This window comes from Neodiprion pinetum, chromosome 6 (genome assembly GCF_021155775.2).
Source record: "Neodiprion pinetum isolate iyNeoPine1 chromosome 6, iyNeoPine1.2, whole genome shotgun sequence".
In the NCBI taxonomy this organism is placed as follows: Eukaryota; Metazoa; Arthropoda; class Insecta; order Hymenoptera; family Diprionidae; genus Neodiprion; species Neodiprion pinetum.
The window spans coordinates 27616417-27642591 of record NC_060237.1 but is presented as its reverse complement, the minus strand read 5'-3'; the positions used below and the strand labels follow the sequence as shown (position 1 = coordinate 27642591).

Sequence of the window (26175 nt, the reverse complement as noted above, 5' to 3'; positions counted from 1 at the left end):
GGACCGCTTCCTTGTCCCGTTGATGATATTCCCTTGCTTTATTCAAGACTAGTTATATATGTAGCAGCGGTCATAAACACGGCGACCTTGAATGTCCTTGAGCGGGAACGGACCCGAGGGCTACACTTTTTGTCTTTTTATTTATTTTTACTCCTCCAAACGAATAAGTAAAAATCACAACCGCGAGAGCACGGTAATTCTTGCTGTATAATCTTTTTTTTTCACTAACATATACAGGTAATGATATGTAAGTATTTTACGACGATTATTTTTGAAACGTGATAAGCAGTTTTTGCAGGGAGTCTTCGCTATCAATTGGCATATCTGCTGAACTTATTCTGGTTTTAATTTTGAAATTAATGAAAAACTTAGTGAAATTACACACTTCATTTCTTGTTTCGTTTTTATTTTACCCTAGATGTATACAGTGTTACGATATTAGTCTAGGAAATAAATTGATAAATTCGGTCCAACTACTGTAATGGCCTTGTCTATGCAATAGTAGACTTATTCGTTCGATGATGTAACGAGGCTGATATTAACTGCAACAAAAACAATTCATGTAAATCAAGTGATCGTTTGCTAGGTGACAATTATTCAAAAACAAAAAACCATGAATACGTTTTTTCTTTCGAATTATGTGGATTTGAAAGAATTCAAAATTTTATATAACTGCATTAAAATCATCATTCATACTTTGTTGTTGGTCTGCGAGAAGGTTCTGAAGCTGTAGGTGGTGGTGGTGGACCTCTGCGAGCCAATTCCTCCAAATAACCCATTAGCAAACGTGTTCGTTCCACAGCTGCAGCTTCCAACACAAGGAACCTTCTGTCTTTTCTTAAAATTTCTTCAATTTCTGTCAGGCAAGCGCTGTTTTCTTGAATTTTTTTGAATGTCTTATCGGTTATCAGTTTTGTTTCCTGAAACGAAAATATTTCCTCAGAGCCCAATCCATCAGTGTCTTGCGGTTTATCTGCATAGTATTTCTTTTTTTAAATACCAACTATCTGGGAATAAAATTAAATATACAAACCTGGAGAAGTTCTCTAAAATCAGCTTTGGCTGCAACTAGTTTATCCTTGATGTATTCTTTGAATTCTTTTTCACATTTCTGTCAATAAAAAATGATTTTTATTAGAATAGTGAAGGTGAATATCAAACCGTACTTCTGTGCGGCGATTGAAAATTACAAATTAACTCACCCTATCACTAGAAGAAAACTTGACATATCTGGGATCATCTTTCAAAGTTTTCTTAATATCTCTCCAGGACGTGGTAAGCTCTGTAGATGCTCCAACTTCGTCTAATAGCTCCCTGAATTTATCGCGCTTTTTACGACCGAGCTGTTCAATATGTTCATTGAATAACCGCTCCTTCTCTTCTCTTTCTAGACTCTCCGCTAAATCCCATCTATGATCTTTCCTTAATTGTCGCTTGGCCTCGCGCCAAGCAAGATCGCCATTCCGAACCTGTAAATGCATACTGATATTAGATGACGGAAACTTACTAAAAACAAAGTCGGTGTCATAAACCTGACCGAAATACAGGAGATCCGTACCAAATCGGCAAGAAGTGCACTGAAGTGCTGAACAGCTTCCGCGTGCCTATGATGTTGCCTTTCCTTATCCCGATCACGAAGGTGAGTAGCAAGAGTACGTTGTACTTCCCGTTCGCGTTCCCTTAAACTGGCTTCAGCCCTTCGTTCTCGTTCGCGTTTCTGTTTCTCGCGATCTTCTTCCGAATCGGAAGCAATATTATTTTCCTCTTTCTGCAGTAAAATATTATTTATCTTTATCCATTGCGAAGAATGAGATTCAATCCATATACAGTGTATAAAAGTTTGTTCGTTATTTTTTGTTGTTAATACTTACGTCATTATCTCTTTTCAATTTCTTCTCTTCTGGCTCTTCAACCTCCCCAGCTTCCTTCTCTACGGTGAGCTTTTCCTTACCATTCTCCTCATGATTAAGTTCTGTTCTTCTTTGTTTTTTCTCCTTTGTAACTTCTTTATCAACCTTTTCCTTGGACTTGTCTTTGTACTTGTCGTTGTCTTTCCTGTCTTTATCCTTCTTCTCAGATTTATGGTGGTCCTTCTCCCTGTGTTTATGATCCTTGTCGCGTTCCTTTTCTTTCTTTCTTTCCTCCTTCAGTATACGGATATAATCCCTAAACCAGTCCTCTCGAGCAGTAGCAGATTCCACCAGTCTATACCTCCAATCAGATTCTAATTTCTTCTTGCAATCACTCCAATGAGAATGTCTGTCAATGTCCTTGTGCTCTCGCAACATGGTTAAAAAATCCTTTTTCACCTGAAAATGAATAGTATGAGAGTGCCACAGCTGACGAAAGGTTTGATCTTGAGTTATTTACATATTCTTAAGTAAACATTTTTCCTGGTTTGTTTGCTGTACATATTCGATCAAGCTTGCTCATCATTGCAATGTGAGAGCTTCATATGCCACAAGGAAAAAGAACTTCATGAACGTACACCAAACAAGCCAGTTGTAATATCAGTCAAATACGATAAATAAATACTATATTTTTATTTGATTTTTCGTTGAATTATTTTATAGTAATGAGCTGCTTATTTTCGCTGAAAAAAACACAATGATTCCGTGCTGTAAAAATGATCAATTTACCCAAGTCATCATCAATTTTATAATGCTACAATATACATATATTTTATAATGCGTCGATTGATACGAGCAGAGAATGCACTTTGCAACATTGGGATCTATTTAATGATAACTTGGTGTACAAAATAAATATATTTATCCTAATTGCTGTCCAAGCTGAAAATCAAAGTATCATTAGTGAATCATCAGTATCAGCTATTCAATGTTAAAATACACAGGTCATTCAGTTTACAAATCTAGATTTTAATTCGAATAATCAGATTCGTAACATTACATCAACGTCGAAGCAGCCTGAACATCTTTAAATCTAGTTATGTAACCTGAAATTGGCCCTTGATATTTCAACTTCCATTTTGTCTAACTCTTCTTACCATGTACAGAAAATTATTGAAGGAATATATACTTAAATAAGACAAAAGAAAACCATTCCAATAGATTAAGACGTTGGCACATTTTGCGCTTGACATTGCCATTAAAGATGTAACTGGTCGACTAATCCTAAAAAATTTCAGAGGAAAAGTAGTATGTACCGTATTTATCTAGTTGGGTATTATTCGTACTCAAGAAATCGTTTTTTACCGTTGTTTACAAAGTCATAATTTTTCTTGAATGATGACTCTCTAACAACCGGAATTCAAATATTTTTTATCTCGGTTTTTATTTATAGTTAAAATTCCTCAACAACGATTTTCACGCCGTTGATAAAACTTTATCAATAGTGTGGATCGCCAGCCTTTTTTCTGGATTTTCCCTCACCTTATATCAATTTTCCAGTTCTTCGGAATCAATTTTAAGTAGATGGTAATGCCGAGAAATATGTCATCTGAACCCGCAAACGAGGAAGTGAAATATTTTTTGAAGTTACCAGCTGAAATGATGTATACCAAATGTCACATGATGTACATCTGCATTATGGGGAAGTACTATCCTGAATTGTTTTATGTCGTCAGAAAAATACGGTACAAATTATTTGTGTTGAGATTATAAAAAATAGAATTGTCGTCTCTAATTGCTAGTGTGGGGATCATCATACTTTGTGATCGAATCATAAGACTATTTTCACACCGATCAGAGTTATATATTAATATTCGCTCGAAGCCACGTAAAGTTACACTAAACTTATAACTTTGATAAAATTCATAGAATGAGTTTCTATGACAACATTGAGCTGTAAGAATAGGGACGTAATTCAACATCAACGGAAGAATGGTTAAATTAGGTAAACCAAAATTTTATCTTCTATTTACGTCAAAAAAATGGAATTTCTATATTAATACTAGACATCTTTGTCTTCCGTCTGCTGATTTTAATTAATTACTAGATAAAATGTGACAAAGTGAAATTCGACGATGACAAAAAAACTGTTATGGATCATATTTTTACAGTATGCAAGGAAAATAAATGGTATATAACAGTGGCTAAACTTTCCATTTTTCACACTAATGAGAAATTGATTTCAATTTATAACAATTAATGAGGCCTGGACCAGATTACCGCTATTCCATTTGGAAAATTAGGTGTCTTAGATAAACTTGTTGTAAAATGTATAAAGCCGAGTCTATTCACTTTTCACGAGTATTTAATTCTATTAAACTTAGTGTTCCATATTCGGTGTGACTACTGTGCACGCAACTCAATTCAATACTAGATCTTCACTCCAGCAACAAAGTTTGAAACTACGTCATCAACCATACTGTAACACCATTGAAAGGATGAGAGGTGATTTTCATCTCAAAAAGTTGATATCGCCAGCATTATTTTGTTATTTCACGGGGAACGTCAAATTACAGATGAAACGCTGCTCAAATATGAAAATTAATACCTCATTCAAGTTTTCTGAATCATTGATAGATGAACCGCAGCATTACTTCTATCCGCGAAGTATGAATCCACAAGTAACCACACATTTCATTCCACACGTACTGGTTGGTTTACGAGCGCTCCTCTAAATCATATTCATCATATAACTAATAACGGTGATTTGGGGTATTCAGAGTATATATCTGAAAATATTGATCATCTCATCGCTCAGAGGGTGGAAGTGTGACAGATATCGAATACAAATTTCAAACTCTAAATGTCGTGCAAAAATCTATCCAAATAATCGTGATTTGCTATGAGTTTGGTAAACTACAAAGAAAAGACAACAGTTTAGTTAATTCCCTGGAAGCCATCCGGTACAGGTAAAAAGTACGTTTTAACCATTCTTACGTAAATGCAAATTATCTTTATATGTACAAAAAGAAGTATTATATATTGAAAAAATTCCCAAATTTTCAAAAATAGTATGTTCATAGTTAATTCGTATGATAATTGTACCACGATAAAATGGATCATGTCTATCGTTCAATAACGTGATATAATTAAGGGAAATGAATTTTGCGCTACCTAAGGGATATTATTGATTTATAATTTTTTTACTTTTGAAATTCAATGGGAACTCATTACTATTTTCATCTGATACTTCCAAAGAATGATTTTGATTTGAGAGAAGTTAATCTGTATTTCTTTTTCTTTGTTTGTTTGTTTGTTTGTTTTTGTTCAAGTAACGAGGATTACGATTAATATACAAATACCGAGTTGTTTCATTCTCATGACTCTGCTTTGGAGTTAAGAATGCAGCGCGCGAGGGTGTGCCAACTGTGCCACGCAGTGTAGGTGGGGATGGTAGATGACATCATCCATGCCACCAACCAGCTTCAGAACCATGCCACTCCACATATGGAACCTGCCCTGCCTGCCTCCTGACTGAAGTGGAGAGTTCAGAACACATAAGTACATAAGGAACCGTCATATACCAACTATTTATTCTCTATCTCTCCCAACAATTTATGATTGTTTATATATATGGAAAGATTTTTCATCAAACAGATTGGATTAGAGAGTAGAGAGTTTACTTCTCATTTCTTCCTATGTGTGTTCTTCGTTCGTTAATAATAACTATATCACTGTTGTTATTATTGCCCTTAGGAATTAATATTAAAAATCATTCAATTGGAACAAAATAATAACATACCTACGGAACCTGAAAAAATTGTTTGTTATCACTGAAAGTACAAAAAGTATATTAATTTTGTAGACAATGTTCATACAACAAGTTACTGCCCACTGATTGATACGACATTATTTGTAACGAATCATTCAATATTTTATCATTCTAACTTCCACCAATTTCTCCCTCGCAAAATTCATACTAATAAACACATCAGGGTTCCTCCAAATGTTTAGATTTCATTAAATTAGGCATGGGCAGTGACTTCAAGTCTTTCACCAACCATTCTTATGTCAACATCTCATTCTGTCGATTGCAATCTACCAAAAAATTATCCGAGTCTCACATGATACGACAAACCTTTGTATTCTGCATGCAGGAAACTGTAACGCTGTTAAATGTATGCTGTTTGAATAGATAGTAAAAATGCTTGAACATCATTTTTCATGGTGTAGCTTCCAGTATCTCACAGTCATTGGAGTTATGCAATGCCAATTTTTACTTAATTTAATTGGAAAAGAATTTTAGCAAGCTTTCCAACATTGGCAAATACTTTTAAAATCACAACAATTGAAGTCGTATTTTTTCACTGTTGGACGCAAAAGATAGAAGAAAAAACAAAGACGTGGTGAATTGTTATTTGACCTGAGGATTATTTAAAATCAGATTTCATGGCAGTAAGTTATTGTATAACATACTTGCTGAAAAAAATGCGAAGGTTGCTAAAACGTAGTAAAGATTATTATATATGTTATTGTTAATCGAGCTTAATCAGTTGGCAGTCTTACACTAAGTTTCTGGTCTTCAAATTGAAACGAGAAAGATTTAGTATCACAAACTTTGAGTTACTCGAGAATCAAGAACAAGAAGCCAAACTCGAAAATGTTCGAAATATTCTCAATTTGCCTAATTAAATTCTAAAAAACAAGATATTTTATATGAAACTGTGAATGCGTGATCTAATGATGATTCGATTGTTTGATTTTCTAGAATTTTGCCAAAACGTTGATTACTTTCTTTCAAAGTAAAACCTGTAAAAAAATTGGCCTTTCAATCGGCAGTATTATGTTATGCTGAATAATTCCAACTGGCATACCTGTTCTCGTTTAGCCGTTTTCTCCTCCTTCTCCCGCTTTCGCACTTCCAGTAGATATTCGTTGAACAGACTCTCGCGCTCGCGCATCTTCTCCACATTTTTAAAACGGTCGTCTTTGCCATGTTTTTGAGCAAAATCACTGAACGATGATCTGTTTTCACATAAAATATAAAAAGTTAAATTTAAACTGTGACACAAAATGCCAGATACAATGCCAGATTTTTGGGATCATGATGATAGAATGAAGGTGTTGAGATGATACAGAATACCATATCTCATCATAAAATATACAGTAAGTCAGTAACCTACTTTCCATGAAGTGTAGCTTCTTCGAGAAGCTTCTGAAATTGTTCCTTCCTTTCCTTCATTTTATTTCGCTTCTCTCGTCTTTCCTCCTCAGCTCGCTCCTTTACATATTTTTCAAAGACTTGCTTCCTCTCCTTCGATGTCAACAACAAATAGCGAGGGTCGAATACTATTTTATGCAACTCTTTCTCCCACGTACTGAATGCTGATACCTGAATCCAAATAGGGTCGAATAAAAAATATAAGTATCGTCAACAATTGAAAGTTAACTGATTGTCACAGAACAACGGCAAATTCTACTTACATCTTTTTCTGCTAGCATATCTTTGAATGATTTGATTCTTGTATCCAAAGGAACAATGGCTCTCTCTCTAGCAGCCCTCACTTCTGCTTCAATCGCAGCCTCCTTACCTATGTCAATAGTTTTCTTTCCTTCCTTTTCCTCCTCCTCCTTAGGGATGACTGAGAACGACATTAATGTAAAACAAACAGCAGGTATATAATGTTGATAACTTTGCCATCTACATATGCTGAGGCAAATTGATTAAATACCTTTAACAACTTCTTCTTGTTTTGGTTTTTTAGCTGGTGTTGGCTGTTCCTCGTCACTGCTTTCGCAAGAATCTGATTGGTGTGGATTTTTGGGTGTAGCAACAGCATCTGGTGGAGTGGCAATCAGTTTCTCAACGTCTGCCCGTCCAACTAGATCCTCGGGCCTTTCCCACACTGATATTCGGGAAGAGGGATTATAGAAAAATACGCGACCGTCTCCAGTCCACACAACGCACCTAATTATGGAAAACATAGCAAATATTAAATAACAAATAGGAAAGTTTATTTTTAATACATACAGCTGAACAAGACAATTATTACCATGGTGTTCCAGGAACGGGAGTGCTAGAAATCGGCCTTGATTTATCTTGTGGTTTAGCTGATTCTTTGGGAACAACTTCATCTTTCTTCTGTTTGTTATTTTCAGTTTCCTTGAAATTTTCTTTGGTCTCTGGGCTACTCTCTTCTTGTTTCTCAAGTTTGATCGGCACGTCTTGAGTTCCAGCAGGTACTATGTCATCTGCTTTTTGTCGTATGGCAAGTTTTGCATCTGAAAATTCGATAAGAAAAGGTTTGTAGCATATTAGTAATAGTCGGTATCAAAATGTGACCTGTTACTCCAAGAAACAGACAATATGAAGGAATCACGAATTGATGAAAATCTTTGGATATAATTTATAAACTCGTGCAGTGATTCTCCCGATTTTCTAGTCCTGAGTATTGATATACGTACTTTCAAAATCTTTCATTGGCTGGGGCTTTTCCCAAACTGATTCGCCTGCTTTTGTATTATAATAGTACATCCGGCCATCAGGTGCACGATGTTCAGTCCAAACTAATGCTAACGCCACTAACTCCGGGTCTATCTGTGCCAATATGGCGGGATCTTCAACACCAGTCTGAGGAGTCATAACTCCATGTGGCATTTGTGGCATACCTGAATAAAAAGGGACATTCGTTCGCTGAAAATGAATGTGCTCATAACACAATTTAAATTTCGCGCCAAGAAAAATTATTTACCCCAATTTGTTTGAGGTGGTCCATAATTTCCAAACGCCTGGAAGCCTGGCGGAGGCATGCCAAAAGGTGCTGCTCCAAACGGAGTGGGTATAGGACCTCCAAACTGATTGGTGGGCATTCTGTGTTGCATTGGCAGCATATTTGGTGGTGGTTGCATCATGTTTGCTGTGCCATTAGTCGCCAGTGCACTAACAGCCGATGGTGATGCTGCAAAGTTTTATATTTTACGTTACTTCATAAATCCGGTATATGAAACAATGTAAGATGACGTATTATATATAATTTTAACCATTTGTCTGACTTATTTCCGGCTGTACACTTGTGTCGGTTGGTTCACTGGCTGGTGCGGTAGTTGCAGAAGAAGGTGTTGAGGTAGCAGCTTGACTCTGAGCTTCTGAGCTGCCAGTTACTTGTTCGCCAGACTGTGTTACTCGTGTTTCAGCCGGTTGAGACTGTATTGTACCTGTTGGCGTTGTCGATCCAGTACCTTGTTTAGCAGCGCCATGTACCAGTTGCTCTAACTAATATATTACATAAGAATTTTACCACGTTAGGAGGTGAAAGTATGTGAAACTAATAAGGAAATACGGAATACCGCAAATTCTGAATGCCCACCTGATCTTGCGCCATAACTTTAACATTTGGTCCCTCAGGCTTGGTCCAGGTAGTCTCTCTTGTTCTTATATTATAAAAATATGACTTTCCGTCCCCAGTTTTCGTCTCAACCCATACCTCACCATTAAGGTCTAATCCTGGAATGTTTGTTTGCGATTGATGTATCTGCTGTTGAGTCTGCTGACCGGCGACTTGTGCTCCCTGCTTTAAACAGATTATCATTTATCAGTAAGTAGTTTACTCTTACATAAGATATTCATGCCACAAGTGAGAATATCAAACTTCATTCAGCTGATAATCCTCATTTTATCGATTAATTACAGACGTACATTCATGCTTGGTGGTCCCATTCCAGGCGGTGGACCATACGGGCCAGCACCAAGAGGTCCGTTCATCATGTGTGGAGGGGGCTGAAAAGTGACACAAACGAAAATTAGTATAATCTTTAACGATTTCACAAATGCATTGACCATCCAAGAGTTGAGATCATTCTCAGAATTCGAATAAACAGGCTACCATTCCAGGTGGTCCCATCATGTTGGGAGGCCCCATCAAATTAGGGGGTCCCATAGGGCCCCAGCTTGGATCGAATGGTGGTGGGCCACGAAAACGTGGTCCTCCAGGGCCTGGTGGACAATTGGGACGTGGTGGACCTTCGAATGGGAACCCATTGTTTCCTCCTCTGAACATTGGCCCACGAGGGCCAAATCCTCGTCCTCTAAATCTAGGGGGCCCACCTCTCATTGGAAAGTCAAATGCTCCCCGACCCCGACCCCTAAAATAAAGCCATAAAAAAAGGTGATTACCTATGCACTTGGAATCACTTATTACAGATCATCTATCAACGTCATCAATATGAATATCAGAATATTGAGTACGTACTTAAAAGCTCAAAGTTTTGAGAAAATGTACATTCAAAATTTTAAGTCAATTTTAAATATGAGTGAATTGTGCTGGAAATTGTAAACAATAGTAAGAAAGTATCAGACAAAATAATCAGTCCCACTCTTGACAAGATTGGAAACAAGTCCAAAATTGTTACAAGATTGCGAATTAAATATTATAGAGAATTGGTGCGACCGAGAATTAGAAAGAAACGGAAGCAAATCATTTTTCAAATTCGCAGTTCTACATTTATCAGAACTTCTCAAATGCCAGCTCTATAAGATAAATATATTGTCTGGATATTTCAAATGAAAATCATGAGAATCAAATAACTTCTGACCGATTTGTTGTTGGAATTTACAAAGATAAAAATTTTATTTTTGCTAGCATATATCAATCTGTTTGCCAGACTATTTAGATTTTTTGGTGATAACTTGTGTGGGAATATAAGTCTTTTGAAACATGTTTTCCCTTTGAATTGACCAAGTGTAACAGAATAACATCCATATTAATCATTTTCAGTTGAAAAAAAAAAATTGTTTCCATGGCTACATGTGTGTGTACAGATAACACATGACGTCCTCGTTATTATTATGATTATTGCTGTAATTTTTCTGGAGTGAATATTGCTTTCGAAATCTTTCTTCGAACTTCAATAAATCTTTGCGAGGAAGTTAATCGAGGTGGTCGGGAAATTGGCGAGTAGTTTAAACTTTCGACTCAGTATTTTATTACCTAAAACCTCCTCGGCCTCGCGGAATAAAAGGCCTGTAGTCGTCACCATCGAAATTGTACTCCTCTGTTTCCTCTGTAGGTTCTTCGGTGGCTTCCTGCTCTGTATTAGCGGCAGGCTCCATAGTTGGAGCGGGTTGTTCACTGCTTACTTCCATAGTGTGTTAATTTATCGTGAAAAATTATGGTAACTGCTTTATAAACTATTTACGCCCATTAAGCAAATCTTTTTTTTCTTTTGCCGTTGTGTCGAAGCACGAAACGCCGCAAACAAATCACTATTCCAGCGCGAGGCGCAAGCGGCAAGCAGTAAACACGTAATTACCAACCCAAGAAAGAAATTACCCTTGATTAGGGCGCCACCATTTTCCTTCTTTACCGATTGAAAATTGGAAACCCTTATTGCAATCGTTTCCAATTATCACTAAATCAGTAAATGAAATTGATTCAACTTTTCACACAAAATGTTCTTCGAAAATTTTATCAGCGAGGTATATGGTGAAATAGTTATAAATAATTTCTATTCTGCTGAAGTATTCGTGCCATCCTCGTCCGTGACGCGTTTCGTGCAGAACTATAGCGACTTGTATAGAATGGCTAATTATTTTAACATTTCACCAATGATTATACTCACGAAACTAACTACAGCTTTTTAGATCAAAATGTTCAGTATATTAAAGAATGCGCGTAAGCATTCGTCCACGCAAAAATAACTACGCAAAAATGTTGTTTCCATTTACCGACGCTTGGCAATCCGAGTAGTCTTTGGCTAGGGGATATTATAGCAGCGAAAAAATATGACCAGGGTTTCCCCTTCCAGTCGCCCCTTTGCTGATTGCCGAAACGTACGAAATATCGTCAATGTGCGCAGATGCTGACATCATGGTGTGCTGACATGTTCCGAAAAGAAAAACTAGCAGTCAGCAGCTCCTGAGAAACACGGACGCGTTGCGCAATTCGTGTATTGTGTTGTGTATTTGATATATATAACTCAGATTATTCCTAATACAGTTTCGACGATGAAAAAATTGCGATTGTGGCTATTAGTCAATCTGTGAAATACGCGAGTGGAGTAAAAATACTTCTATTCTATCCTATGCGTGTTAACAATCGCATCGTCTACGAAGTGACTGTTGCCTCCACCAACGCACAATAATTTACGCACGAGTTCAAAAACTATTTTTTCATTCACAACTTTTTAACCACATTGAAAACAATTATCACCCATGTAAATAGCTAAGGTTAAATATCATCCTCCTAATGTGTGTTCACGAAAACATGGAAAGAACGCTGCAATTCATCCTATAACAATTTTAGTCTACGATGAGTTTTGGAGTTGTTTGAAAAAATCTAGTGCACGGTATGTTGCATTATTAAATGGTGTCCTGAATATTACTACTATCCTTTCGATAATGCCTTGTATAACATTGTCATTTGATATTGCAGGATGCTGTTCGCTTAAAAGTTGAAGTTTATTGAGATGACAGATGTTTTGAGGTCAGCTACTGGACGAGATAGTATAATGAAAATGTTGCTGTCGACGTGTCCCGTTGTTTCCACTTCATCAACAGTAGGCTCAGGACTACCTAGTCCAACTGGTGACACGTTTGATGATAACCCAAATACATTAACCACATATTTACATCAGCTCGCTGGATGTTTCGAGAGTGAAATCAACGTTATCATCAAGGATCACTGCTATGCTCGCCCTTGGAACTGGAAACCGGAAAATGTATATGTCAAGCCAGTCAAGAAACTGTTCTTCAGCAAGCCGAGAAGTTTGTTAGTCACGTGAGTATAAGATGATAGTGCACGGCGTGTTTTCCTATTTCATTTGTGTTAATTTTTTAATAACCTAACTGAAGGAGAGCTACGAGAATGATCAAATCTCGGATAATTTTTATTTCTTTATTCCCGCTCTCAGAATTTTCTTTTCTATTTTTTTTATAATTGAAATTTGTTTGTTTTGTTGTTCTGGATTTAAAAAAATAGGGATAAACTAAAACAGGATGAAGAGGTCAACGTTGAAGGAGATATGACGGAGTCTGTCACGCCGCCGTACGATTTAGCCAGAACTCGTCATGTGATGGACGAGTTTCAGAGACTTGCTAATTTTGCTCGACCTGACGAAAATGATGATTGGGAAGAAAAGATAGAAAAAATCCTTTGGACTCCGATTCAAAATCGTATTTTTACCAAAGTTATGCGCATATTATCATCAGAACGGTTAGCTAGATTGGTAAAAGCGAATAGTTTAATGGAACCACTTTTTCGAAGAACTTCCGTTGACACAGCTGCACGAAGATTCAGAGAAACACTCGCATCTGCTGGGTGGGATTTTCGAGTAGCTCAATGGCTGCATAATTTACTCTTCGAAAATCTACCCCAGGAATATATGGCTATTTACCTGGATATTCTTCAAACGTTGAGATTAAAAATTCCACAATTAATAGATAAAATAATAGCCATACAACCAAACTTAAATGCTAAAAGTGGGTCAATAACCTGGGAAACCCTCGGACCATTGCTAAAAAGATCATGGGATCCAATCGCATCAACACTGAATGCAAGCAGGCCAGTAAGTTAAACCTTTGATACCACAATAGAATTAATGATGCAAGTTTCGGAGTAGATTATTTGCAAAAGTAGATCACTACTTTAATACTTGTCATATTGTTTCCAGAAAAAGTTACCTGGCAATCCAATCCTTGTCATAGCACCCTCTGGAGTCGGAACCAGTGTTACTTCACGACAACACAAATGGATTGCGCATTTGGGAGCATTGGGTATGGTTGTCAATGTGCATACACACATGGGATTAGCGGCAAATAGAATGACGATGATGGCGTGCATGGAGCAACTAGTACAAGCTACCAGAACCAAAATACAAGACGTTCGTAGTGATTATCCAGGGCGCCCAATAATCCTTGTTGGATTTAACACAGGAGCTGCTCTCGCTTGCCAAGTGAGACTTAATTATTTACCACTTTGTAAAACATTTCACTGTATATATTTCATGGCGACTAAGAATCTATTTTAACTGTTTCTTAGGTAGCTCAAATGGAACATGTAACGGCAGTGATTTGCTTGGGCTTTCCATTCACGACTGTAGAAGGAAAACGGGGGACCCCTGATGACACTTTGATGGATATTAGATGCCCTGTTATGTTTGTAATTGGTCAAAATGCGACACTTGTGAGACCCGATGACTTGGAAGATCTGAGGGAAAAAATGCTTGTCGAAACAAGCCTAGTTGTTATAGGAACAGCGGATGATCACCTGAGAATATCTACGGCAAAGAAAATATCTGAGGGTATAACACAGAGTATAGTCGACAGATGTATACTTGACGAAGTTGGTGATTTTGTTGGCAGTATTCTGCTGCAACCTCATCCTCTGCCTCTGCGATCTAATCCCTTGATAAACTCTGACAAATCTATGAAAAAGGAGTCTAGAAAGAGGAAAAATTCTACTAGCAGTTCTGTAGAGAGCGAACCACACTCTCCGAGTTCGAAAAAAACTAGACCTATGACACCCATCACGCCTAATGCTGTCTCTGGTACACCGCAAAAGTCTTCAGCAGGATCTCTGGTGCGATCGGGAACTATAAATACGCAGCCAACCCTTTTAGCAATCAACGGAGCAAATTTAAATCATGCCTCGGCATCTAAACGAAAACCTAGAGTCATCAGTAATCAGAAAGTGACTTTGCCTGACCAGCTATTATCACCAAGACTATCGGGGCAGGTAAGGAAATTTTGTTTAGCAACATTATGCTTTGATGCAGCATTGGATTGACTATACAAATTGTTATACAGTTGAATGCAAGTAATGCAGGCGCGGGGATAACGTTGAACATTGGTACCTTGGCCAGTTTAGCACCCATCGGACCATTGCGTATGGCAACAACCTCAGCCGGTCAAACTTTTCCGACTACAACCAAGATGAGCAATGTATGCAGGCCGTCAAACGTGTATTCTAAAATGCCTAAAATGATGGCCACAAATACCAGTCCTCAAAGTAGTTCAAAACTGAAAACAGTTATGACAACAAGTAAAAACTTCTCTAAAACTGTAACGAGCAGTTATAAGCACATCAATATTACGGACAAAGGTGGCGAAGCTAAATTGGTAAACGTTCTAACTACGGCTGGAAATCAAGTTAGGGTCAGTGCGTCTACTGCTGCAGGTAATATTTGATTTACTAATTATGATTTTTTGGTATCAACCTATTTGTGAATATAATATCAATTAGAAACATTAATCGCACATACAATAAATTTGATAATTTCTCAGAATCGTGTATGTATCTGTTTTCTATAGCGATGCAGGTAAAATCTGTAACTAATGCAAGTGGAGCTCTTTCCGCGCTACTGCAGAGCAGAAGAAGTCCAATGGGAATAGTCAGTGGTATGCCAATGGGAAAAGGTACCTCTGCATCAAGCATTTTGTTGACGCCCAGTGTTTCAACTCCAAATACACACACGATTGTATCATCCTCATCAACAACTACACCAAAAGGTAGAATTCTATTATCTAGCCATATTACGAATAAGTAAATGAAATTTTATATATTTTCACAACGACCGGCGTTGTTTTGTATTGAAGATTTTAGTCAAGTATTACGTCTATATGTTGATCTCAGTTTTCAAATAACAAAGAATCTCTATTCGCACAACGATAAGACGCAATTATGGTATTGAATGTAAGGATCATTAGCTTAGGACAGGTTTTTTTTTTTTTAATACATTTTATTTGTATGTAACATGATATCATACAATAACTGTATGAATATATGTAATATAGTCGTTGCTAGGAACAGTCATTTGTAGATAATGAATGCTTCAAATTAAATCTGGTCTTCAATGCCTAAAGTTTGATTGCGAAGGATGCACTGCAAAATGCTATGCATCCAAGACGAGAACATTGTTGTTCAATCGAATTTTGTCAGAAGAAATATTTTATCATGTGTAAATACACCAACATTGCCTTATATTTTATGTTCAATAAACAATTTCATGTAACTCGGTTTTCTTTTAATTCCTATCCCTCACCTTGGTAAAAATTAATCTATTAAGGGGCTGAAATGAACGGTTTATTCCATATTAATTCGTTCTAATGACTTTAAATTCTTAAGATATGCATGTATATATATGTATAAAGATATTTCTTCTTTCTTGTAATTTAATGTTGAAATCGTAACAATTTACAAGAATAGGAACCTTATACCATTCATTTTAATGTATAAAATTTACGTTTTGAGAAGTTTTGAGTCTGATCAAAATTACAACGAAGTTTAAAAGCAACATCATTGCCGGTTTTTACATACAGCGAAAATAAAAAAAACAATTTAACTTGAGAAATCATAGGTCATTAACTGGTCTCTCTTTATCGAAATTGAAAACTTAACGTGCTGTTTATAGTGCTAAGATGAATGTGAACAGGTTTTTCATAACAATATACTTTTGCTTACACAGATACATGTTTAGATATTTGATGTACATCTTATGTATGCAGGGTTATCAATTGCACTGTAACTTGGTACATATTTTAACATTTTTCCCGTTTCTCTCGTAATATCTGAGAACGGTATCTCTATTTTATAGAGCCGGAGAACAACGGAGCAAGCAGCAGTACGAATCGAACTATATCTACCTCAAATCAACCGTTGGATGTGTCTAAGATGCAGTCTCTACCCGCTTCCCAAACCAGTTCATCGAATACAAACTATCCTCTTGCAGTATCATCGGAGAATGTAGTGATGTTAGCAGATAGTTTGAACAATTCGAGAACAGCTTCGATGTTAGTACCAATGTCTGGTCAAAATACAATAACCATTTTACCCCTGTCAAGCAAAATGATGATGAGCCAAAGGTCTATGAAAACAGTGCCAAAGATAACAGTGAACAATTGTAATCTCCAAAGAGTACAGAAAGTCAACAAACCACAATCGCCAACGCGAAAAAAAATTAATGATGACTTTGACGACGATTTGGGTAACATACTGGACATTCCAATAATATTTGCTAAAGACGGCGAAAATTTAAACGCCATTGAAAAAGCTCCGCCAATCTCTCAAGTGCCAGTTATGATGGATCCTTACGACAAAAATATTCCAAAACTAAGTGGGACCACGAAGGTTGTATTGATCAGTAATAAGCATGATAAAATACAACATCCCATCACAAGTTTAGCCAATACACCAATGCAAGCTCTTGTTCGAGCGACTGGACCGCTGCATCATGTTAATCGTGCAGTTCTGACGTCCCGCTTGCAAAATCAATCTATAACAAGCACTAATCGCATCGGTACACCGACACAAACAATACCACGATTGAATCACCCAACGATTAAGTATACTAAGATTATTTTAGCCAAGAGAAATTCTGTTCCTAGTAATATTCACGACGATAAGAATGAACAAGTTGTTTTAACTAAAAATACTTCAAAGATGGTTAGTTATGAAAAAAATGAACATAGATACGCTCAGATGCTTCCGAGGCATCAAATTAAATTTCAAGAAATCATTCAAGATGATGTATTGGAAATTGAGGATGCTATCAAGACAAATATTATTGAGCGAAAAATTCCAACTGTATCAGAAATTGACTTGACATCACCATCGAAAAACGGTCACGACACTGAATCACTTAATCATGCGGATTCAAATACAGAAATAGATATTGTAAAGACCAAGGTTTTCCTTTCGGATACAAACGCATCTTCTGAAATTATTGAAAAACAAAACGAAAATGTAAAAGGATAAATAACTAGTTAATGTAACCTCAAGTTTTGCGAGGAACATTACATTAGATCTGTATGTCTATGTAGATGTCAAATTGTACATTCAACTGTCAATTTATCTCTACGATACAATTTTTACGTTTATAAATGATGATTTTATATTTTCACTGCTAAAAGTTTGAAATTAGCAAACCAAAGCCATTATCTGAAATTTAATATACTTGTTATATCAATATAATAGAAGAAGAATTGATACTATTATTCATAAAAGTAATTTATGTTAATTTGAAAGAAAAAGTAGCCATGAGGAAATAATGGTTTTAGTCAGTTTACTGTAAATGTATGTCATAAATAGATCACACGGCTGCTGGATTCAATAGTAGATTGGTGCAGTCGCGTGTGGGAATATATTTCAAGTTTACCTGAATTGGTTCTTGAAATAAAATGAAAATCGTTCTACAACGCATAGTAACAATAAGGACTTTCAATTTTTAAAGAAAATCCTCAAGTTCACTTTTAGTTTACAAACTTTATTCTGTTTCAATATTAATATTTTGGAATCTGAATGCATTTCAATACTTCTAAAATATCAGAAAACGTAAAAATGCAATAATCGAGTTGAAAGAATTGCTATTTATTTGTTCATTTAAAATAAATGTAAGGCTGTTATGATTAACTATTATTTTTCAATGTTGCTAAAAAGCTATTGACTATCATATTTAATTATGAAATATCTTTTGTCCTCGCCATTAGAAACACTAATGACAAAACTGACTTCATTGATTATTACATGCCTTAATAGATACGAGCCCTGACGCTATTTATTCTTTTGTAAAAATGTAGCAAATAGATCTTTCTGAGTAATGAAAAAATTCTCATATAAACACCAAAACTACGTATTGTTAATATTAGTTAATAATAATCAATGATCTTGCTTTAATAACAATATTAAAGGTTGATGTAACAATTCAGAAGAAGACTGTGAAAGAGTTAAATTGCTCCTCTAGTTCTCAATATATACTATATTCATATACGTATTCAAACTATAAATTGTTGGCTCGTTACTTGAGTATGTGATCGTCTTTCTTTGACCATATAATTAATACAAACATAGTAGTAAATTAGAACATTAACTTGATTAGTACATGTCAAATCTTTACTGGCTACTGCAAAAACTCTCCCTTATATTAAATCCTGCCGCTTATTCTGATCTGGTAAAAATATAACGCTATCAACTTGTACTTTCAGAACTGGAGATTAAGGAGTAAGGACATTCTTTCATTATGGTAACGTATGCTTTGTGTATAAAACTCTGTCTTAAAACAGAATAGTAGGTACGATATTTACAAGGCACTAGTGTCTAACAAAAAAAACTGTTTATCGCTGCAGGTCTACTTAGTCATTGCCCAGAAGAATATTGCCATCCTCTGACGTGAACATGAGGTACAATTTCTTGCTCAATTCAGGTCCTATCCGTCGGACATTTGTAATAGGTCCTGCAGTTCTTCTGATCTGTTTTAAGTAAGCTTAAGTTATTAAAATTATATAGTATAAAATATATGTTTATTTGAGAAAACTTACAGGAATATCTTGAAGCAGTTTCATACCTTCCGAAAGTGTGCAATGAGCATAAGCCTGTAACATGAGTAAGACAATTGATAAAATGTGTTTCTTGGAAACATTTGGAAGTATGAATAAAAATAGGCAGAGGTATGTTACAAGCATTCACTGATTCTGTTAGTGAAATTGAAAAACTCACATCCATCAGATGTGAGGGAGTTGGATATTTTGAAATAATGGCCTCTGCTGTTTCCAATCTAGCCAAATTAAACTGACATAGTTGTTGTTGCCATAGCCTTTTCAGTCCATTCCCATCCTTGTCGACTTTAACGGTGTCTTTATTGTCCCCAGCGGCGTAAAAGTCTAGCTGAGATTGTAGCATTTGTTTCTTGTGAATTTTGAACGGTGCTTCAGCAATGGCTTTTGTATACTGGCCAATGACCTGACCTAGACCGTGTGGTGATTCGATTAGTTGACTGTTACAGTTTAGTGTGAGTTGAACCTCAATCAGGCACAGTTCTAATTGTTTCCTAGAAATCACTGGCAAATCTTCAAAAGCCTTGCTACCTCTCCGCTTTTTCCCATCCCTGAAGCTTCCCAGACATAGGTTTTTAACTTGCATTTTTTTAAGATTCCTATGATGCCTGAAATAGTTTTCCATTCCGTATACTATCAGCGTTGTCACTTTCCCAGGCATTGATGTTTGGATATTATCTATGGATGTCACAAACGTATCACTGGCTACTTTTTTAACTGTCTCTGTGTAATCCCAAACAACGATGATGTGATTATCTTCAACCGACTTGATTCCTCCAGTAACATGTTCAGAGTTTTTCTCCTCACTTCTCGTCCATGTTACACTGTTGGAAATTATCTGTGATTTCAACTTATAAACGAGCTCATATTGTTGGAGTTCGGTGATCAGGGTGTCAAAGAAATTAAAATTCATGAAACCCAAGTCTAATATAACTTGCATGTAATTCATGCACTCTCCAGGTTGCATGCTTTTCAAACGTGCAGCTGCTGCTGCTTTTTCGGCCCTAATTCTCGCAGCTTCTTCTGCTTTCCTATATTTTTCAATCCTGGTAAGCTCTTTGTCATTTTTGCTTGATGCATTGACTGTTTCCTTCACTTTGGTTTCCTTACTCCTTGATTTCTCACCGATATACTTTTTGAATAGCTCTGTTTCTATGTCGCTGTTAGATTTAAAAATAGCGCCTGAATCAGAATCTGTGTATTTTTTCGCTGCTGGAAGTTCACTGGCGAATGGTACTTCAGGGAAATTATAATCGTCATCTAATATATGAAGTGCCGGAGGTTTGCTTGAACTTGTATTAACAGACGGCACGGAATCGTTTGAATCACTTGACAATACAATTACATCCATATTATCCATAATCAGTTATTAGAGGAATGTCACGTGCAGTATTTAATAACCTCGCGCGAGATGTAAGAAATACCCATCGAAGTATCGCAATATTCTACTAGTGCTGCCATGGGAAATCCGTTGGCATCGAGTTTCGTTTTACAGGTGTTGTATTTGCATGGATGCGTGTACGTTCATAGGTATATACAGATATATACGTGTGCACATTTGTGTTCAGATCAGATTTAGAGGCATAACCTACAAAACCATAAAAGCAGCATTAACCCACAAAATTCATTTCTGAATACACCGTTCATTTTACCGAAGTAGGGTACTACGCATTCGCAGCGCTGCCCAAAGCAAATACACCAATATATATTACCGAAATTCAGCAAGGTCTGCTTTGCCGAAATGGAGTCACGAACGGAATTCAAACTTAAAACACCACCGACAGACGCTATTTCGGCTGTTGAATTCGGACCAAATTCAACGCAATTTCTCCTGGTTTCGTCGTGGGATAGCACAGTCCGACTATACGATATTCAGGCCAATACTATGCGGCTAAAATACAATCATGAACTGCCAGTATTGGACGTCGCTTTCCAGGTACTTCTTCACTGATGTATTATGTACCGGACACATAAGATGCTCCGATCAATCTAATAACTCATGCCTTGTTGTATGTTTCATGTACAGGATGCGGTCCATGCGTACAGTGGTGGCTTGGATAATACACTGAAGATGTATGACATCAATAGCAACACAGGTACGAATTTGAACTGTGAAATATCCAATGAACATTGTTACAACCAGAAATTGTCGCACCATCCAGTGATTAGAAATGTTTCTATTATATAACTGAAATTTCACAGAGTCTGTTATGGGAACGCATGAGAAACCAATTCGAAAAATCGAGTATTGTGCAGCTTTGAATGCAATCTTGACCGGGGGTTGGGATGCTGCAGTAAAATTATGGGATCCAAGAAGCCCAACCTGTGTAGGCAGCTATCAACAGCCTGAAACTGTACTTGCTCTGTCTGTGTGTGGGGATAAGTTTGTTGTTGGTACAGCAAAAAGGAAAGTTTGCATATGGGATCTTCGAAATATGGCGGGAATGTTTCAGCGTCGCGAAAGCAGCTTAAAATACCAAACGCGCTGCATTAAGGGCTTCCCAAATGAACAGGTTCATATGGATTAATAACATTAGCGCCATTAATCAATTACTAATCATTCATTCTCTTATGTCTAATGGTGAAATTTTCATAAGAATTTACCGAGTGTTTAATTTTTATTCTCTAGGGTTACGTTCTTAGCAGCATAGAAGGACGGGTCGCCGTTGAATATCTTGATACAACTCCTGAGGCACAGAAAAAAAAATATGCCTTCAAATGCCACAGGATAAAAGAGAATAATGTTGAACACATTTATCCAGTTAATGCAATTAGGTAAGAATGTTCACAGGTGTATCGATTATGTCAAAAACACACAGAAAAAATGTTTCGACAGTCATAGTAATTTCCTTGTATCAGAATTTGAAAAGAATATTAATGATCATTTTTGATTGTTTGCGTACCTGGACTAGAATTTATTGTTTGTTTTACAGTTTTCACTCCACATACAACACGTTTGCAACTGGTGGATCAGATGGATTCGTTAACATCTGGGATGGTTTCAACAAAAAACGCCTATGTCAGTTCCATAGATACAATGCAGGTGTTGCTGCCCTCAGTTTTAGTCACGATGGTTGTGCATTAGCTATTGGTGTTTCATACCTGAATGAAGCGGAAATTCCACCGGGTGGTGCGAATGAAGAAAGTATATACATCAGATATGTAAATGATCAGGAAACTAAACCAAAATAAAAAGAAACTTGCGCATTGTGTGAAATCAACTAGCTCAATCGACAAATGCCTTCAACACTGGATAAAGGCATGATGTTTTATGACTAACGTAATTATTCAACTGATAAGAACTGATTAATGGTCGACGTTTTTACCGTTGCATATTCGTAATCAGTGATAATTGTGTATAATCGGGCAGAATAAACAACTTTTCCATTTTTGTGAATAAACGATGAAGAGATTTTCAATCTCACTTATACATGACATACAAAATAATGCTAACTTGAGAATATTAATATTTCTTCAGTTAGATCAACTGCAACACCTGTCAACTTTTCGAACTGTGAATAGTGATCAATCAAATGAATAATTTTTATCGATATGCAGTATTAATTATTAGTAGTTTCCAAATAATGAACTTGATTTGATGTGTATTTTCATTTTTCAATCTTGTTTGACAGCATTTTAGTTTGTCGTTTAAATTGAATTCAAAACACAGGTTCTTCTTTTGAACAGTTTATTCACCATGTTGTCGATGACTATTGACAAACATTTCTAGCTTATTTTATGTGATTAGATCGACTCAGATTTGTGCCTAGTAATTTGTTTAAACGTAATTTCTTCAATAATGAGCGGCTTTAATGACATTCTTTAATTTAATCTTGAAACAGCATTTACCTATTGATTTGTAACGGCGGACGAAAGCAGTTATTACTTTAGTTTTGTATGTATTTTAATTTTTTTCAATTACACTATAAAATTAAGGTGAGTACCTACTGCTATTCAACCAATTAGGCCGTAAAGTGGTATCGTAAAAAAAGTTTCAACTGAAATGTAAAAGAATAATAAAATATGTAATGATTGTGCAGGCCTACAGATCAATACATTACATTATATATAATATTGACTTCATAACTAAGTACATTATTGTCAGAATTATAAATTACAATAATTATAGGTTTAGGTTGTCATATTACTATTTTACGCAAATTTACTACATCGCCTGATCATTTATTGCGTTAAAAATGATATAGATTATCGGGCAACAATCGCGATCACAAAAATACCATTGCACCCTTCCGTAATCACAATAACTTGCGAATGAGACTCAAAGTTTGATGTGATAATGCATAATATTTTATACTAAATATTAGAATGTAAAAAAATTGTAGTTTGTACAGTAATAGTATACGAAAATCCACATCGTCAAGAGACGGACAAATTCAATACACAACAACTTTAAATATATATATATATATATTTTCAATTCTGCACTTGATAAACATATTTCACTAGCAACCATTCGTTTTTTGAAATTAAACAGCAAGGTCTCCCTCTATTTCTATGAAGCTGTGGATATATTGTCTTGACGCATGAGTTCACAGCTTCATCAACATAGATGAGTAACAATCACACCCGCTAATAACGATAGGAACTGATAAAAATGTTCCATTGCTGTCATCACGTTTTTTGATACATAAATACTTTTAAAAAACGTTACTTTTTTCAACACTTACAGGATACTATGTACACAACTTTTAACAACGACTTGTAGCAAGACTAACAGATATATATACATATATCTGTACAATATATATATATACAAAATTTGATTAAGATAAGAGATTAGGATTTTATAAGGACGATTTTTTTTTTAAACACATGTCCTCAATATTTAAATTTTCATAACAAATTAATGTTTTAGCTTTTTTTTTTTAATTCTTATGTAATAAAATGTAACGTATGTACGCAAGCTATTACAGGGCAGATAAAACGATTTTACTATCGTTTTATGATAAAACATTTCTCAGCCCATCTCGAATCACGTCGTAAGTTGCAAAACTTATTCCAACAGCTACAGGACCTTTAACCCAATTCATGCTAAGACCTTTGAAAAAGGCAAACGCTCCCTCTTCTCTGAAATTATAAGTCCCAAATATTTATCAATGGTTGAGAAAATTGAACATCATACAGTAGTAATTTTTTTTTTACAAAATCTAATGTGGTTGGAACGGTATACTCACGTGTATATTTTTACTATGGTTGTGGTTATTGATTGATAAGCTCCGCCTTTTATAGCTGATGTTTGCATTCTTCTACGAACAATATCAAGAGGATAGCTACTTGTTTGGCCAACCATTCCAGCTACAGCTCCGCATATCAGTGCTGACATGGTTGATAAGCCAGGACTCTCAACTATATAAACTGTGAAGATAAAAATTGAATAACAAGGAGATATGAATCGAACGACAGAGAATTCATACCGTCAAAAAGGATTTGAAATATTTCTACTTATTAAGGCGAATGGTATATTTGTCTGATTGTGAAATTAGTGTGAAAAAAGAATGATTGTTTTTGTTAAAAAAAAACCAAGAACTCCATTTATACCGTAATACGTATAATTACTCACCAGCTAATAATTGCTTCAGAGTTTCATACGTAAAGAAACTGAATCCAGCATACGGAATGACGCCTAACATTGTAGGGGTAAAACCACGATAAAAAGCAGTCACCCCTTCTCGCCTGTAAAGACGTGAAAAAATTTGCCTGAGTGTTCTGTACTCAGTCTTCTGCGTGACAGCCATTCTGGCTCGTGCAAGATCCAAAGGATAAGTTAAGCCCTGCGACGTAACCCCGGCCAAGGAACCCGCAAGAAAGCTCAGGGTTTTGTTCCTGACAAAGAAAACAAAATGTCAAAAATTGAAGCAGATAAAACAATTGGAACTGTTATAGATCTCACTTTAACAAAAAATATTCTTTCCTAGGTAAAAAAACACTGTCTCACTTTTCTGGCCTATCAATGCCCAGTATCCTCTTCCATTGTTCGTGGGCTGTAAATTGGATAGCTGCATAGGGTACGATCCTTGCCATAGTAGCGCTGTTCCCTCGCCAAAGACTCAGTAGGCCATCATTTTTGTATGAATTATTAAGAAATTTGACAGCTGCTTTGGCTGAATAAGGCTGCTGTGATATTTGAAAATTAATTTTGGTTCGATCCAAGGGAGCTATTGTTGTTTTAGCTAACGCTCCTGCTATGGCACCGGAAACTAAACTTGTCGAGACCCTCTGGGTGTTTGAAATCTGCTGCTCCTCGGCAAGGAGTTGTGTCGTAGGCTGAAAGAATAATACTTTGATTAAAAAATCTACCTCTACTTTTCAAACTTATGATTCAATAATTTCTTTCATCATTTATCGCAGCTTATTGTTTCTTTTATTGTAAATTTTCGTTATGTAAAACTTACTTTCGTTTCAGTCAGCTTTTCGGCGACAGAGGGGGGCAAGGATGACCCAACCGATTTGGCGGAGCTGGCCATCACAGTAGCCTGGAGGCGTTCAAGGACGACCTGACTGCCTTCTGCACAGCCAGACGTTACGTGGCTGCTCATCTCCGTCGCCTAGCTGCAAACTCGTACTACTGGCCTCCGATCCCGGCCAGGGTTAATCGGACGCTGCCTTTCTGTGTTGAAAACAGGGTGAGGATAAAAATAAATAAATATCTTTAAAAATCGTGAAGAAGAATCCAAGGCTTTTGCATGTTTGGTTTTCACCACTTAAAAAGAGGTATTGCTATTTTTCCTTATTCAACTTTTACACTTATATACTCAGAATAATATGGAGCAGTGATCGTTACATATTTCTAGTATACATACAAAATCAAAGGTGAAAAATAGTAGATATACATACATGTCGAAAGATATTATAGATATTTCCGTATATAAAGTCCAAAGTACGTACAAGTATATAGTATCAATCATGTATATCGATACAAGTACCTCACAACACATGTGAAAAAGTATGCTTTACACGTATATAAGTACTGATATGAACTCA

At 36.1% G+C, this 26175-nt stretch overlaps 6 protein-coding genes and 1 long non-coding RNA gene across 17 annotated transcripts in view; 4 read left to right on the top strand and 3 right to left on the bottom strand.

Moving 5' to 3' along the window:
- Nucleotides 1–389: 389 nt before the first annotated feature.
- LOC124222456 (transcription elongation regulator 1) lies at nt 390–11579 on the bottom strand. Of its 2 annotated transcripts, none has more exons than XM_046633447.2 (18): nt 10838–11579; nt 9734–9992; nt 9547–9627; nt 9218–9421; nt 8892–9123; nt 8603–8809; nt 8316–8519; nt 7904–8132; nt 7583–7818; nt 7335–7492; nt 7034–7242; nt 6725–6875; nt 1872–2309; nt 1559–1768; nt 1203–1469; nt 1034–1111; nt 697–920; nt 390–542 (listed from the first exon to the last, which is right to left on the bottom strand). In XM_046633447.2, the coding sequence occupies exons 1-18, from the start codon at nt 10990–10992 to the stop codon at nt 539–541; spliced, it is 3546 nt and encodes a 1181-aa protein (XP_046489403.1). In that variant the 5' UTR covers nt 10993–11579; the 3' UTR covers nt 390–538. The 2 variants fall into 2 exon arrangements, with proteins under 2 accessions (XP_046489403.1, XP_068993437.1); XM_069137336.1 differs by having other exon boundaries at nt 9218–9418.
- Nucleotides 9311–9814, top strand: LOC138191169 (uncharacterized). Its single transcript, XR_011177519.1, has 2 exons — nt 9311–9445; nt 9541–9814. It is a non-coding gene; the product is annotated as an uncharacterized lncRNA (long non-coding RNA).
- Rcd1 (Reduction in Cnn dots 1) lies at nt 11471–15857 on the top strand. The gene is made up of 7 exons (XM_046633443.2): nt 11471–12194; nt 12281–12625; nt 12827–13412; nt 13518–13799; nt 13886–14581; nt 14653–15022; nt 15157–15857. The coding sequence occupies exons 2-7, from the start codon at nt 12315–12317 to the stop codon at nt 15390–15392; spliced, it is 2481 nt and encodes an 826-aa protein (XP_046489399.2). The 5' UTR covers nt 11471–12194; nt 12281–12314; the 3' UTR covers nt 15393–15857.
- On the bottom strand, nt 15514–20533 carry mms4 (Methyl methanesulfonate sensitivity 4). The gene is made up of 3 exons (XM_046633454.2): nt 19337–20533; nt 19185–19212; nt 15514–19089 (listed from the first exon to the last, which is right to left on the bottom strand). The coding sequence occupies exons 1-3, from the start codon at nt 20531–20533 to the stop codon at nt 19040–19042; spliced, it is 1275 nt and encodes a 424-aa protein (XP_046489410.1). The 3' UTR covers nt 15514–19039.
- Bub3 (mitotic checkpoint protein Bub3) lies at nt 18744–24229 on the top strand. 7 transcript variants are annotated; one of them, XM_069137342.1, is made up of 7 exons: nt 18744–18863; nt 18967–19098; nt 20896–21109; nt 21200–21269; nt 21376–21686; nt 21803–21948; nt 22107–24229. In XM_069137342.1, the coding sequence occupies exons 2-7, from the start codon at nt 19016–19018 to the stop codon at nt 22363–22365; spliced, it is 1083 nt and encodes a 360-aa protein (XP_068993443.1). In that variant the 5' UTR covers nt 18744–18863; nt 18967–19015; the 3' UTR covers nt 22366–24229. The 7 variants fall into 7 exon arrangements, with proteins under 7 accessions (XP_068993443.1, XP_068993448.1, XP_046489412.1 ...); XM_069137347.1 differs by lacking the exons at nt 18744–18863; nt 18967–19098 and adding an exon at nt 20530–20668; XM_046633456.2 differs by lacking the exons at nt 18744–18863; nt 18967–19098 and adding an exon at nt 20530–20668 and having other exon boundaries at nt 20834–21109.
- Nucleotides 23180–25730, bottom strand: DPCoAC (dephosphocoenzyme A carrier). Its single transcript, XM_046633459.1, has 5 exons — nt 25587–25730; nt 25130–25458; nt 24755–25017; nt 24369–24549; nt 23180–24261 (listed from the first exon to the last, which is right to left on the bottom strand). The coding sequence occupies exons 1-5, from the start codon at nt 25728–25730 to the stop codon at nt 24135–24137; spliced, it is 1044 nt and encodes a 347-aa protein (XP_046489415.1). The 3' UTR covers nt 23180–24134.
- Nucleotides 25678–26175, top strand: part of LOC124222466 (uncharacterized) — a 41185-nt gene continuing 40687 nt past the window's right edge. For 3 of the 4 annotated variants that reach the window (XM_069137353.1, XM_069137352.1, XM_069137348.1), the window contains exon 1: nt 25678–25817. The gene's annotated coding sequence lies outside the window, so the exon portion shown is untranslated. The remainder of the gene's footprint in view (nt 25818–26175) is intronic. The other variant, XM_046633461.2, reaches the window with a different exon arrangement.